Consider the following 16,001-nt stretch of genomic DNA (forward strand, 5'->3'; position numbering starts at 1 on the left):
CTGAACATACGCTGTGTTTCCCACCAGTTACACACCACCAGCCCTGCCTACTTCTCAGGACAGCTCTAGGGACCAAATGGGATCTCTGCTAACACACCTGTAAGAGTTCTGGGCCCAGCCTGCCTCTCAGGCCTTATCCTGCATTCTAGCCACCATTCTCTAGGTTGCACACTGCAGTCTAGCCACAGTCTGCGGACAGAGTTCATTTCCACTTCAGGGCCTTTGCACAAGCCGCCTTCTCTGTCTGGAGTGGACGTCCTTTTGACTTCTGTGTGTCTGACACTTTCTTTGTTATTCAGATCTTGGCCTATTACAGCGAGATTCACTGAATTCAGTGAGAACCTGTCAGGCCACCCAATCCAGTCGAACTCTCCAGGGAGTCACTCTGTTCTAATTCTCTGCACAGCACTTATCACCACGTGAGCAGGGACAGTTCCTGTCGAACTCTGGGTTGGAGCCTCAGTGCCCTGAACTGCCCATCACCCTAAATGCTCAACACATATTTGTTAAATGAATGGCTAGAGAAGGTAAAAACAGTCTGGGAAAAAAACAAGCTACTACATGAAATATAGAATGCTTTTATTCATAAAATCTTCCTTGTTTTCATGTAGAGACTTCTCTTGAAAATCATAGCAATATTACATCGATTACTCAGACAGCCTATATCACAGACACAAACATCCCCTGCGTTTTCAGGAAGCAAGAAAAGACTGGAATGCAGGCTGCTTTTCATCATTTTGCAAGGAAAGATGATTCATTCACTGTTCACATTCCTCCTTCAGGTATCATGGCCATAGTCTCCACTCACTGGTTTACTTTCATCCATTTATTTCCCTTGAGAAAGTAAAGAGTTTAAAAAAGAAAAGCCACTTCTGAGGTCACAGTATAGGGTATTAATGTCATGCTGCTAACAGAGCCTCCGCCAAGGATGAGCAGATGGCCTGGAGGCGGCCTGGCGAGGCTGCCCGAGATTCAGAAAAGGCTGCATGCAGGCCGGCAGCGGGGAGAACGTGCTGTGAGACCACAAGCTGAGACCTGTGTTGAGGCTCCTTCTGCCACAAAACTGCAACTTGATTATGATTTATTGCTTTAGTTTTGATTCTCAGTGAGGCATGACAGAGATTGGTTTTAAGTCCAATGTTAGAGGTTCCAAAAAGTTTATACAATTTAGAGACAGATCAGAGAAGGCCACAGCTGTTTTCTTGAACCTATTTACACTCTTTCTACCAAGAAGGTTAAATGAACTCTCCTGCTACTACCAGGTCAGCACTAACTACCGACCCCCAAGTTACAGCATTGATGCCTTTTTATGAATTACCTTTGTCTCGCTTTCCTTATTTCAGAAAACACCATGATGGGAGAAGGTGCACAAAGTGAAAGTCGCACACACTGTGCGGGCTGAACAGAGCGATGGCCCCATCTGCTGATTCCAGCTGAAACAGCAGAGAGTCAGGATGCAGGCGAGTTGGGAGTCCCGCCCTGAGTCCTTCTCAGTGCCCAGGTGATCCACGGCACTGCTGAGAAAAGTCTGTTGTCTGCAGGCACAAAGTGGTATGTGGAGTTTCTAAATATTCCATGTTCCATGTCTCAGTTCCATGTCTTCATTGCTTGTTTATTTTTCGGTTTTAAATTAGCTGTACAGCTCCAGAAGCAACGAGAGGCGCAATGGTTTTATATCGGATCAAGTGCTGTGAGCCTTCTTCCAAGTCAATCACGTAGTCCCTGGAAAAAGGAGGAAAACAATGTACGTGGAGAGCTTAGTGGGTGCTCTACTGGGAGAAGTATTCCCCACTGTCAAAATCACACGCCACTCACCGCTGCTCATCTGTTTCTGGCTCTACCAGAATGTTTTCTTGTCGCTCTTTCACTCTCAGAAACACGTACGAGTCTAGATCCGGTTTGGGGACTGCCAAAAAAATAATAACGTGATCAGAAAATGCCCAGCTAACAAAATCAGCATGGGAAAAGTTGCTGGGATTAATTGTATCGGCCACTGAAGGACCCGTGATGTAAAAGCATTTTGGGGTAGGATGGTTTGAGGAGAGATCTGGCTCCTTCTAGAAACAGCTGCACACTTCCCACCGGTGCTTCCACAGAGCGCCGTCACTGAACAAACGGTGAGTGTTTCAGGTGTGCAGGAAGTTCTCTGCACCTTGCGGAGGATACAAGCAAGCAGAACGCATGGTCCTGCACAAGGCAGTATGCCCAGCATTTGACGAAGCCTCACATGAGGCGCCCATTCCCTCAGCGCTGTGGGGGGAAAGGAGTCGGTGTGTGCTTTGAAGGACAGAGTAGGGTTTAAAGAGGAAGCGTGAGCCTGGTGGGTAATGGCAAGGGCCACGGCAGAAATGTGTGTGACCTGCTGGGAGGACAGAGTGTGTACATATGGCTAGGAAAAGAATTCTATATAAAGGAGTAAGAGGAAAGAGTACAGTACGTCCTCACTTAATGTCGTTGACAGGTTCTAAGTGAAATTATGTGTAACAAAACCAGTTTTACCACAGGCTAATTGATGTAAACAAGAACTGAGTTCTCATAGCATTTCATCAATGTTCTAATGAGAGGACATGGAAAGAAATGTCATTCAAGGGCCTGGTATGTTAGAAAGACTCAACTGTATGGTGATAAGCCTTGGATGCTAGACTAAGGGGTCCCTCACTGGTTGATTACAGGTCAAGAAGTTGCTGTCATCCCTCCTCCTCTTCAACCACCAGCCAACATTTTGAGCTAAGTGAGTGCCCAAGCTGGGCTGCTCCTCCACAGGCCTTTGCTTCCTAGCGCTCCATCTGCACCCGGAGAGTCCACCAGCTGCAGGGTCCAGAACCTGTGGATGAACTGCTCCAGCAGCCCACTTCAGATTTCATGTTGCCCTCGATCCCCTCATTCATAGAAGGGGGTTCAGGATAATGGGCTCCAAAGGTTTAAGGAGGGTGCCCCTGGCTGTTCCAGAGTTCTGGGCTCGCCAAGGAGACTCCAACTTCAGGGTCAGCTGATCTCACTGGGAAGCTGATTCCAGGACCCCCAGCTTGGACTTCACCATGCCTTCCCCCACCTTGCCAGCAGGGTCTCCAGTGCTCCAGAGGCCTGAGGGGACTCACCACACCCGGGCTAACCAAGCAAGACTCTAGTTTCACAAGGGCAGGCTGTTCCCTCCTCCCCACTCCAGCTTCCAATTCCAGAAGACTGGCTCTAGTCCTTGTAAGGAATCTAGGACAGCGACATGTGTTTCAGGAGGCATCCACCAGCATCAAGTAGAAGCTCTAGGACAACCCCGCTGGTCCCAGGGGTTCAGATGCACGCCCATCAGTAGTCCTGTGGTTGCTTTAACCAACTGGTTGTGACAGCAATAGTTAATGATTAGGCATCATCCTCGCCCCATCCCCATTCTTCTAAGGTACAGACAAAAGTAGCTGAACCAGATACAAACTGGGCCTTCTGTTTCCCTCAGGCAGGTTCACCAAAAGGACCAGTCTGGTATGGGTGTGGCTTGCTCCTGGTGTTACAGGCTGCACTGTGTCCCCCACCAAATTCATGGTGAAGTCCAGATCCCCCAGTATATCAGAAAGGGAATGTGTTTGGTGTAGGGCCTTAAAGAGGTAATTAAGTTAAAATGAGGTCAGCAGGGTGGGGACTAATCTAATCTGACTGGTGTCGTTATAAGAAGAGGAAGGCACTGGGGTATGTGTGCACAGAGGGCTTGGAGGAAACAGCCCTGCCAGCACCTTGATCGTGGTCTCTGATCTGTGGGAAAATCAGTGTCTGCTATGTGAGCTCCCCAGTGTGTGGTACTAGTTATTGTAGTCTGGGCTGGCTGAGACATCTGGTGAGCCAGGTGCCCGCCCACCCTGTTCTAGCTCTCCACCTGCCGCAGGGGTCAGTGTGGCCCCAGCACGGGTAGGGTAGGAGATAAACTTCCATGGCTCAGTTGCACTTAAACTTCTGGCTTCAGCACACTAAGCTTAGTTTGTGAACAATGTGGTCTCCAGTCCCTCGAGCATTATTGGATTTGGCTTGGCAGTCATGCCTGACAGAGCTGCTGCTCAGATATGGCACGCTGTGAAAGACAGAGAGATATGGACTTGAACCTAAACGCTAGGGGGTCCCAATTAGTTGATCCAAGGGTAGGAGCCATTACTGTGAGCCCCTCCCCTCTGCTCAGCGGAATTTTAGGGGCACTCTGCGAAGACGGGAGGGGTAGAGGCGCTGGCTATGTTCTACTTCCCTAGTGCCTCTCCCCCCGTCCCCACCCAGTCCTGCTCTCCCATTCCATAATGAGATCCTTCCATTCCATAATGAGAAATTCCTCATCACAAAAAGATGAGGAGCCTTTACTATGGGTAACGAGGAATCACTGAAGGTTTCCTTAGCTTCCTTTAACTCCTCCTTCGTAGCTAGACAGTCCCTGCATAGTCTGGAATCTGTGAGGACAAGACTGCCAGCTCTTTGAGAGCAGAGACCTTGTACCCTCAGTGCTCAGAGGTGCCCAGCGCCATGCAGATGCCCACCAGAAGGAATACACGACTGAAGGCAAGAATGAGCCCACATTTGTAGCACCAGTCACGAGAATGTCAGCCTAACCCGAAGAACACCTGGCTGCCCTTATACCTGCTCTAAATGATCTTCTGTTTTTAACTCAACCCTTCTTCTCTTTTCTTTCCTTTATCTACACTTATTTTTCCATGGTTGAGAGACAAAGAGTAAAGGTAAAGGTTTTACTCGAAAGCATCTGAAGATACTTGGAAGTGATACTCCAGGTGACTGAAAAGAGAATGTTCTTACCTGACTTCAAGAGGTCTACTTTCTGCAAATTAGGAGGCATGTGCTTCAAGGCAACATTCTTTAGATAGGTCTCTGTGTTAGCCATGTACCTGAAATACACAAATTAAAATCACCGTGACAACCTGGCTGGTGGAAGCCGCCAGAACTATCAGACAGACAACAGTGGCTCTGAGATCAGCTTCGTGGATACAACCAGCAAAACTCACGCTCACCAGCCAGGGAGAGAAAGGCAGGTCCCACACTCCCTGCTTACTCACTCTTTGGCAAAGGTGAGCTCTGCTGGAGAAAGGATAGAGGGCTCCTCCTCCTGGCGTGTTTTCTCCTTTTCAAGGACATGAGGGAAAAACTTCTCTATCTGTAAGGATAAATACAAACCATCATGAAAACATCTGTCAAGAGTTAAGTGTCAAACATACTACTTTTCTGAAATAGAGGGAGGTTAGTATAGAAACTGACTTTAACAATGGCAAGTCTTCGTGGTGAAGACTGTTTTTAATAATGAGACCTATATTCTGGACTTCAAGAAAACAGGTTTCAAACAATTCAGAGGAAAGATAATGGCTCTAAAAAGAATGGCACACTTCTGTAAAAGATGGTCTGAAGCCCTGGCCAGTATGGCTCAGTGGGTTGGAGTGTTGTGTTGTAAACTAAGAGGTTGCAGGTTTGATTCCAAGTCAGGGCACATGCCTACACTGCGGGTTAGGCCCCTAGTGGGATGTGTGGGAGAGACAACCGGTCAGCATTTCTCTCACATCAGTGTTTCTCTGCCTCCCTTCCTCCCTCCCTTTCCCTCTCTCTAACATCAATAAGCATGTCCTCAGGTGAGGATAAGAAAAAAAGATAATCTGAGTACAACTGTAAATGATATTTAAGAGGAGGAGAAGGGGATATTACTTAATATATTTGTGTAATTGTACAGGGTATTCTTCTATGAGATGAAACATACCCAAAAGCTGGGAAGATGCATCCAGAATACAGAAGCAGACAGAACAGCGATACTTGTAAGAACAGAAACAGCAAGGATAAAGCCCACAATGAGGTGAGGCTTATAAAAAATGCTAAGAACTGCCAGGAAAAAATAGACAAAAGATGTGAGGCCAGGAACCTGGAGGAGATCAGTCTGCTGTTTGAAAGCAATGATGTGCTGGTTACCTCTGTCAAGGAAGTGCTCCTTCTAACCAGGGAAACGACACGGTCAGGAACAACTGAAGGCCAAGATAAAGAAGCAGTTCTTTTATTTAAAGGAGTGTAAGACTTTTAGCTCGGATCAATTATGTTCCAGGATAAATTAAACTAACATTTATAGGGGGTTTAAATAAACGAAGCACTTTCTCCTATTATATGTAAATTGCTACTACTACTTTATCACTTATTAAAAATGTATGTAGTTTCCTAATCTCAGAAGAATTAGTTCAAAGGAGGTATGAAAGATCAGAGATAGGCAAACTTCCCAATTTTCAAAAATATAGCAGGTGGAGAATCTTCAAGTACAGACAGTGTCCTTAACGTTGACATGTGGCATTGTATTAGAACAGGTAATTTAAAAGACGGTTTGTGAATTCAATGAAAAGTAAGTAGTAAACATGAAGAGGTTTTACCCAGAAAAATGGAGTGGCCTGGCAGCTGAGGTTGGAGTGAAGAGGCACACGGTGCGTCTCAGTATTTTCAGGACATGACAATGTCTTCACGACACCTTTGGGGACATGCTGTAGACTGGGGCAGGGTAGCAGTGTAGAGCGGGAGACTCACGGACAGTTAAACGAAGACTACTGACGCCACCGAGAGATGTCAGTCTGCAGGGAGGCCTTTGGTGGAATGTTCTATCAATGGCCCGGTCCCATGAAGGAATCGGAGAAGACCCTTGATGACACATGTATCACATTTGCTGGTGACATAATGTATTAAGAGATAACTAATATATTAGGTGACAAGATCAGGATCCAGAAACCAGGGAGATGGCCAAATTTAATAAAATAAAGCTGAAGAGGGATAAGCATCAAGCCCTACACTTAGGAGTCAAACATCCAGCCATACAAAGACCGGATGGTGACAGGATGGGGTAACGGTGACTTCAACATTTCAGATGGGGCTCAGGTGAACAGTGAGTACAGAATGAGCTTAGTGTGACGTGCCTGTCAAACATGCCAATGTACTACTAGGTGGCATCACTACCATTTTAGTGACCAGAATACGGGAAGTGATCATCCTGCTTTAACAGACACGACCAAACTGCAACTGGAGCAGTGTATTCAGCTGAGGTGGTGCAATTAAAGACGGCTATCAACAAACCAGAACTTTGTAGGAAAGAGACCAGGGGAGTACATGGAAATAAATGGTTGAAATGTTTAGCTGAGAGGATTTCCATAAGACTCGTGAGCTGTCCTTAGATATCTAAAGCATCCTCACGTAGGAGAACGTATTTGTTTTGTAATAACTAAGGGGACAAGCAGAGCTAATGAGAAGAAACTTAAAGGAAGTAAGAACTTTCCAAGGTTAAAATAGGTATCGTGCAAAATAAGAATGTTTTGTAATTTCATTTTTATAAGTTAGAGCTACGGTTGAACGTTAAGTAAGCACTGCCATGCTATAACACCAGGGGGCACCATTCACAGCAGATAAATAGATTAAAAATGTGTCTGTCCCCAAGAGTGTGCCACGTTCCATCTATGCTTCTCCAGAACAATCTCTTGCCCTCCTTACTCTTTAGCTCCCCTGACATCGGGCCTCAGCAGCATCTTCAGGGCCTGGATTCTCCCAGGCCCCAGCCTCACTTCTTTCTGAGATGATCAGTGTATGTTATACACTGTACTGCCTTAATACCTAAGGGTATCTTGATCACTTCTATCTCTAGTAAAAGCCATAAAAACTTGGCTGGTTTAAGCACCAGCTGTTGCGTATATATAGATGTGTGACTGACGAACACCCTACAGGTAACATCATGTAGATTAAAAAGGAAACAGTTTGCATATCTACAGATGTATCCTTCACTTCCGTCAAACCTTCATGAGCCGACACCGCAAGTAGCTGCTGAGGACGTAGCGGATCCTCTCCATCTCCATCCGATGGACACTGACCTTCAGGTCCCCCTTCTTTGCTCTCCTGAGATTTTCTTCCTGTTGAAAGGGATGATAAAGTTTATAAAAAACATGACATACAGAGGCAAAGAACCTTCTTTGTTTAATCTGCACGCAGCCCACAAGGACCATCACCACTGGCAATGCTGAGGACTCAAGCACTACATTTAGGTCAAAGGAGAAGAAAATACTCTAAGAGTTCTCTTTTTCTTTTAATTCCTTAGTTACACAAATAATATATGACTACAGTCTCATCACATAAAGTTCAAACAATACTCATTTACAGGCATACCTCGCATACATTGAGGGCTTTGTTCCAGACACTGCAATAAAGCGAGTCATAATCTTTTCGCGGGTGGAAAGATCTTGCCTTCAACTTGTAAAAAAGCCACCCAAGTGCACTGTGAAACGCCACAAAGTGCCATCAAATGAGGTGACTGCACTTCTAGAAAACGACTATTTAAATAGAATCTGAAATGCCGGGTCAGAAGGGCCTATGAGAGCTCTAACCTGGTGGTGAAGGAGATAACACAGCAGACAGAAGAAATGTCTAAAGGGTCTTAAAAGGAGTGTTAAAACACCAGTTGGAAAACTGTAAAATATCAATGTTCTAAAGCTACTCTGAGGCTGATAATGACTTGAGCTAAGCTCATCGAACACCAGGGCCACACACCGGGCCAGGCAGGTAAGATATATAGAAGGGTGAGCAGTAAGGGACTATGGGGACAGAGAACACACTGAAAGGGGAGGCCCTGACCTCGCTTAGGTCAGCTGTTGGCGTGTAAACATGTGGGGCTGGAGGTGACAGGTGTTTAGCCTTTCCACTGGAAGACGATATCCCGATACTCCCAGGGACTCTCACGCTCAGTAGATGTAGGTAACTAATTCAGTATTTAAAAAAACTAAGCTGAGCCAAACAAAATAGATTTGCCAACAGACCTCTCACTACACTGACAAACCCTTTATATGCTCTCTTCCTTGGCACCCCGAGATAAGCAGCTCTCACCATGTGATCTAGCTGTTCCATGACACATTCTACAATTTCAGGCTTGCTTTCCAGCAGGTCAGGGGCAAACTTCTCATTCATCCACGCCTAAAAAACAATGCAAAAAACCACAATTACGCACAAACCACTCACGATGTAACAAAAACAACCCTGTGAGTCAGTTTTTTATGAGGTGTGCCTCATACCTCATGAAAATCCCAGCCGTCTCCAGTATTTCTGACGGGTAAGACAACTGTCTACTTGTCGGAAATACTGGAAATGTGTTGAAGGCAAGCTGCTTAATAACAGCTTCCCCATTTCTTTTAGTAGGAAATTGTGTGTACAGCCTTGTATTTAACCAACAGTACAAAAAAATCACTGTTCATTTCAAAAAGGTCAGTAGACCTGTTGCTGAGAGTTAACACCACCTGGTGTTCAAACAGTACCTTTCACTAAGTAGTGTCAACACATTTCCTTCATCTGCTACTATTCCCCACCAGGGGGCACCAGCACCTTTCTACCTGGGGAGATGAAGTAACACTACATAAATCTCTCCATTCCTGTAACTCAGAGCTCTTTATGAACACTTTTTCACTCATCATTATAATATCTGAGAAGAAATGAATAGAATTATCCTCATCTTGTTGGTGAGAAAATACAAATTAAGTTATTTACTAACTGCCCAAAAGTATAAAGAAGTGGATATTCATCTATTAAACAGTTTTGGAACAAGAGTTTTAAATCTCGAATTTACAACTCAAGCCCAGATGCTTCATACATTTCAGAAATTACCAAGGCTTAGAAAACTGAAATAGCCACAGGTGACTGAGGAAAGGTATAGCTATCTTTCAATTACAGGAAATTTAGTTTTAGCATAGCTCAGAATTACATGCCAATTAGGCTCAATTTATTCCTTCTGACATCCTTGACTCTCTGCTTCTCCAAATATCGCCATCACAACACATTATCCAATACTAGGTATTGCTACTGTCATAAATTTTTTCAGGTGCTCAAGCTTCTTTATTAGTGTTACAGAAGTTAACCAGAAAGAAAATCTGTATTTTCAAGAAACATAATGAATGAGAAAAGAGCAAACTGTCATAGAGAACTTATAAAACAGTTTTTAATCTGATTTTATTAAATATTAATACCTACAAAAATAATTATAACATATAAATAAACATGAATAGTGATACAAATATCTGTGTACATATAACTTCCTTAACAAATATTATCATTGTTTTAAAAGTCTCTATTCCTCTCTCTTCAGCAGTAATCATTAGCGTGAATTTAGTGTTTAATATTCTGTATAGTTTCACTACCTTTGTTTCTATCTCTACATAGGACTTTCCAACCTTTGCATGACAGAGTGTGTAAAGAAAATGACAGCATCCGTATGGTGTGCTGGGGTAAAATGGAGTAGACTGTAGGGGGGAGAGTTCTTATTTACAGTGCATTATGGAATTTAATGAAACATAAAACAGGAGAAAACATTAGTATAAAACTTTAAAATATTTCAAAATGTGTGCTGAGGAACTTATGTTTAATCAATGTTTTGTTTTTTTTTAAATAATTTGTTTAAAGTGGCTATATCTTGTTCCTGATCAAACATTTTAATGCCAATCTGTTCAACATGTTATAGACTAAGCTGTGTCTCCCTCCATCCTGCACTCAAATGTCGAAGTCCTAACTCCCAGCACCTGAGAACATGACTACTTGGAGACTGGGTCTTTAAAGAGGTTGATTAAGTTAAAATGAGGTCTTTTAGGTGGACCTGGACACAATATGGCAGGTGTCCTTTTAACAGGGGTAAATCTGAACACGGATGCACAGAGGCAAGACTGTGTGAAGCCACAGGGAGCAGACAGCCGTCTACACGCCCAGGAGACAGACAGGCCTGAGAAGAAACCAACTGTGCCACACCTTGATTTTAGACTTCCAGCCTCCAGAGTTGAGAAAATAAATCTGTTCTTCAAGCCCCCAGTCTGTGGTAGTTTGACATGCAGTCTTAGCAAACTAACACAATCATTAAACTCAGAAACTATGCATTGTAGGTAATACCTTTTAAGTCTTTTTAGACATTCAAGAATAGCCCAGGTATACTCCTGCAGCTGAGTTTATCAGTGGTCTCTGCCAGGTTGCTCCTTAGGCCCTGCTCCCCAGCCCCCCAGCCTGAGTCTGCCAACTACAACAGCTATCCAGGGGGCGGACCAACCCCTTGGCTGCACTCAGGGGTATTGCAAGAGAGCATCAGGCACGAGGTGTAACTCCTGCTCACCCACTGCCAAGCTGAGGCTGTGCTGTCAGCCACCAGCTGTCCTCTGGCTGCCTTCCAAGGACCCCCTGATGACACACAGGAGGAAACCAGCCTGGGGGCTCTGTGCCCCAGGGGTGAAGGGTCAACATCACTGAGGCATCTGCAGCACGTGGGGGTGGGTACACCATCCAAGCTGGCAAGCTCTTCCTTCAACAATAGTTTTATGAGTGTTTGAATTTTATATAGTTTCTTCAGCAACTTATTTTTTGTTGTACCACATTATGCTCCTAACAGTTACCCATGCTGTTGCACGGGCTGACTTTTATTCATTCTGTTGTTTTTTTCTCATTGTGTGTATATGCCATAATTTCTTATCCATTCTTATGGTGAAGGATGTCTGGGTCAATTCTATGAACATTTTGTACATGTCTCCTAGAGTACACACGAACGTTTCTCTAGGGCACAGGGGGCCAGCCCTCCACCTTGTTTTATCTGGCCCAGCACCTTATTTCTACTGCTAAGGAGTAGTTACATCTAACTACTGTCCTCTATCATACAGTCCTAAAATTACATTCAGCCCTTGGAAGGCAACTTGAGGCTGATGCGGCCCCCTGTAAAAATGAGTTTGACACCCCTGCTCTAGGGTATACACAGGAGTAGAATGACTGGGTAACAAGATATGTGTGCCTTCGACTTAAGTAGAGAATAAATTATTTTCCAAAATGAATGAATCAATTTACATACTCCCTGTAGTATATAAATGTGCAAACTGCTCCAGATCCTTCCCAATACTTTATATTGTTCACTTTTTTCATTTCAGTCAATCTGATGGGTATGAGTGATATTTCATTGGGGTTTAAATTTTCATTTTCTTGTTTACTAAAAAGGTTGAACACTTTTATGTAATTGTTGGATATCCTGGTTTCTGCTTCTGGGAGATGTCTGTTAGGATTTCTGTTTTCTACTGGTCAGTTTGTAAAGTTTATTTATGTATTGTGGATACTAATCTTTTGTCATTTATATATGTTACAAATATTTTCTCCCAGTTTTGTGGCATGTCTTTTTACTCTCATCGAGGCATAAAAACAGAATATCAGTTTTTTCCATTACACTTTGTGCCTTTTGATTTTTGGTTAATGAATTCTCTCCTAATAAAGCAGTAGCTCTTTTTTTTAAAAAAAATCTTATTTATTTATTTTTAGAGAGGGAAGGGAGGGGCATAGAGAGAGAGAGAGAGAGAAACATCAATGTGCGGTTGCTGGGGGTTATGGCCTGCAACCCAGGCATGTACCCTGGCTGGGAATCGAACCTGCGACACTTTGGTTCACAGCCCGTGCTCGATCCACTGAGCTACGCCAGCCAGGGTAGCAGTAGCTCTTAAACTGGGATCCACAAACCAGATGGGCAGATTTCAGGATGTCTGTGAATCTTCTGAAACTATATACAAAATTCTGCATGAGTACATCCATGTATTATTTTGGTAAGAAGGGCCAGAGTTTTCCCCACATTTTCAAAAAGGTCTGTGATATAAAAACAAATTAAGAATCACTGCTATTGCCCTGGGTGGGTAGCTCAGGTGGTTAGAATGTCAACCTGATACGCCAAGGTTGTGGGTTTGATCCCCGTCAGGACACATACGAGAACCAACCAGTGAATACACAGATAAACGGAGCAACAAATTGATGTCTCTCCCCCTCTCTCCCTTCCTATTATTTCTCTAAAATCAATAAATAAAAATTAAAAAAAGAATCATGGCTATAAAGTTAGGATTCACATATAAGATGTAATTTTTAAATTACAGGTCCTTTGGTTTTGCCTCTCAGGATGGCATGTATGGTAGGAAAGAATGAAGAACACTGAAGTAACACACATAAGTGAGTTCTTGAAAGGGACAGATAAAGAAAGGCAGTAGACAAAAATAATGCAGCAGTTGTAGTGGATTAAGAACATGCATTTTGAAGTAAAAAAAGAGATCTGGCTCATATCCTGGCTCTGCTGCCACTGTGTGACCTTGGGCAAGTTAATTTACAGCTTCTCTAAGCTTCAGTTTCCTCATCTGTACAATGGAGCACAGTGGAGCAATGGAGATAACAATAATACCTGCCCAACTGGGTTGTTTTCAGAATTATTACTACTCACAGCTAACATTCAGTGAGTGCTTATCATGTGTCAGATAATATGCTGAGCACTTTACATGTGTACTACTTCATTAATCCTCACAGCTCTCTGAGATGGCCACTATTATTAACTCCATTGTATAGAGAAGGAAGTGCTGGAGACAAGCTATACAACTTGCCTAAAGCTCACAGAACAGACCAGTGCAATGGAGGGATTTAAATACAGGTAGTCTAAACTGCTAACTGCCACAGCCTCACAAGACAGTAATTGTAAATAACAGTTACTGGCACACAGGAAATACTCCAACCACAGCTACTATGACTAAAAGAAGATTAGAAAGGATTTTAGATAAGTACTGAAAATATAGAGAACAGCTGAAAAAAGAAAGTATGAGGGTGGACCCCCCAAAAACCCAGAATTTATTTATAAAAAATTGTCTATTTATTCTTACATGTTTAAACATCAGTAACCTTCAAAGTACTCTCCCTTTGATGCAATACACCTATCAAGATTCCTTTTAGTGTTTCTGCTGTTTTTTGTTTCACCTTTTCCATATTGACAAAACATTTCCCTTTGAGGACTTTTTTTCACCCAGGGAAACAAAAAAAAAAGTCACTCAGGAGGAGATCAAGTGAATAGGGAGGGTGGGGTATCCGGGTCACACAATTTTTGGTCAACAATTGCTGAACACCAGTGCAGAATGGGTGTGCTCATAAATCGCCCATCATAAAGTAGGCAAACACAATGAGTCTTTAAAAAGAAGAATTCACTGAAGCTGAATGCAGCCTCTCACAACATTACCAGCTGGTGCACTGATACAGATGGGTTCCTAGAACACTCACCTAGGTGGGGACGCCTGTACTACAAGGAGCCCTCCCTTCAGAAGATAATTCCAGGTTTTTTTGGGCCCCCCTCATCTATGGGAGGAAAAGAAGAATTAAAACTAGTTTTCTTCTAAAAAAGATGTTTCAGCACTTTCTTGCTAACCCAGGCCTTCCACAGGGAACCAGCAAATGTTTCAAGGGACTAAGGCATAAAACTTACAAGTCACCACAACAGTTCTGTAGTCTGTGCAAACACCAAGTTGCAAATCCTTGCTCTGTGAACTGTTCTGATAGATGTACCCAAAGCTGTCCCTTACTGGCCTCGCTTGAGGATTTTGGGTTTGACATGATGAGGTCTCTAACAGAGGCTGGCCCCCCTACTTTTTCATTTCTGTTAGACGATAAGATCCCTCTTCTTTTGAAATAAGCCTTGAATTCCATCTCTTCCTTTTCTGATTCCTGATATTTGCAAAGTTGGACTGAAAAGAAAAAAAAAAAGGCTACGATTGGAGCAAGGGGATTCTATTTGGGAAACTTACCTGCTCCAGCCTTTCAATAAGCTCTGCAGGAGTTAGGACCACCTCCTCACTACCCCCATCAGAGTCCTGTCCCATGAGATCCAGTTCCTCTGTCATCTTCTCTGAAACCTGGGACCTATTAAGAAAAGAACCAATACGCTTCTGCGTGTTTTCCATTTATTTGCAAGAACAGGTAACTACATATCTACAACTGGGGTTGTAGAGGCTCATTGGCAGTGGCTAGAGAATTCATAAAGGTTGAGTTTCAATTTTTTGCCTTTTCCTTCACACCTTAGATCAGGTATCATTTTCCCAAAGAGATGGCCTCTTGTATCTGGAATTGAGCACCTATCATACCATGCAATAATTATTTGTCTTCCCGGTAGGAGGTTCTCTCCTCAGTGGCTGTGTTCATTTCAGTTCGAATATAAATCCCGCATCCTCTCTGCCTGCTACTTCTAAGTACTGGGAACATAATTACCTATGTTGTCCCAGCGCTTAGCACAGTTCTTAACTCATAGCAGCCACTTAAAATTGTTGGGAAAACGAATCAATGCCTAATTTCCTAGGGTCGCAAGGCCCAAAGACATCAGACCACTGATCCTAAAGACTTTTAAGAAGGTGGGTGGTGGGGTAGTCCCCAGAGCCTTAGAAAAACTGAGAGGATATTTCTCTCGCCCCTGTGCTCTCTCGGTGCCAGGAGCACAGGGTAACCCCCTCCCACAACACACACGTACACACAAACTACCAGAGGTCCCACTCGGATGCTCACCTGGCACCCGGGAGGCAGAGAGGCCTTACGAGGTAGCAGGGGGATCGGATGGGAAGGTCGTGGGGCTCTTCCAAGTAGAACCTGGCAGCAGAAAACTCTCTTCTGGGCTTTTACAACCCACCAGACCCTACACTTAAGCTCCCGCGCTCCTCTTAGAAACGTTCTACCCGAATACTACGTCACTGCGCAAGGGGAGGAGCGCTGACCAATCACGGCCAGGTGGCCCTTTGGCCCCGCCCCAGGGGGGTGGGGACTTGCATCTCGCGGCTCAAACCCCCAACCTCCTCTAAGGAGGTGGCGGGAAGCTTGTCCCAGAGAGCCCCGCCCACCTCGGCCGATGTCGCTGGATTGAAGTCCCGGCTGGCATCACCCAAGGATGGTCGGGAGGGGGCGCCTCGCCACCGCGGCTGAGGAGACGTGACGGCGTTTCCCTTCCCGACTCTGGGGCGTAATCACCCGAGGATATCCTGGCCGGTAGGGGGGCCCACAGAGAAATGGACTCTGTTAAGACTAGGCCACTTCATCTCTTGGGTCTTCTCCACCCACCGCTTTTGTGTCCTCTGGTTCCTTCCTTTTTGCCGGGGCTTCCGCAATGGCTGCTATTTCCAGGCCTGGGAACCCGTGAGAGATGCAGATTCTCAGGCCCCACCCGGACCTGCTGAGTCAGAAACTCT

The 16,001-nt window shown here is 44.3% G+C and overlaps 1 protein-coding gene across 1 annotated transcript; it reads right to left on the reverse strand.

The window, feature by feature from the left end:
* Window positions 1-562: 562 nt before the first annotated feature.
* GINS4 (GINS complex subunit 4) lies at window positions 563-15,491 on the reverse strand. Its single transcript, XM_045821493.1, has 8 exons — window positions 15,328-15,491; window positions 14,577-14,691; window positions 8,860-8,946; window positions 7,779-7,892; window positions 5,037-5,134; window positions 4,780-4,868; window positions 1,816-1,906; window positions 563-1,722 (listed from the first exon to the last, which is right to left on the reverse strand). The coding sequence occupies exons 2-8, from the start codon at window positions 14,670-14,672 to the stop codon at window positions 1,626-1,628; spliced, it is 672 nt and encodes a 223-aa protein (XP_045677449.1). The 5' UTR covers window positions 14,673-14,691; window positions 15,328-15,491; the 3' UTR covers window positions 563-1,625.
* Window positions 15,492-16,001: the final 510 nt, after the last annotated feature.

Source organism: Phyllostomus hastatus, unplaced genomic scaffold (genome assembly GCF_019186645.2).
Source record: "Phyllostomus hastatus isolate PE091 unplaced genomic scaffold, TTU_PhHast_1.1 phas_scaffold_46, whole genome shotgun sequence".
NCBI classification, from domain to species: domain Eukaryota; kingdom Metazoa; phylum Chordata; class Mammalia; order Chiroptera; family Phyllostomidae; genus Phyllostomus; species Phyllostomus hastatus.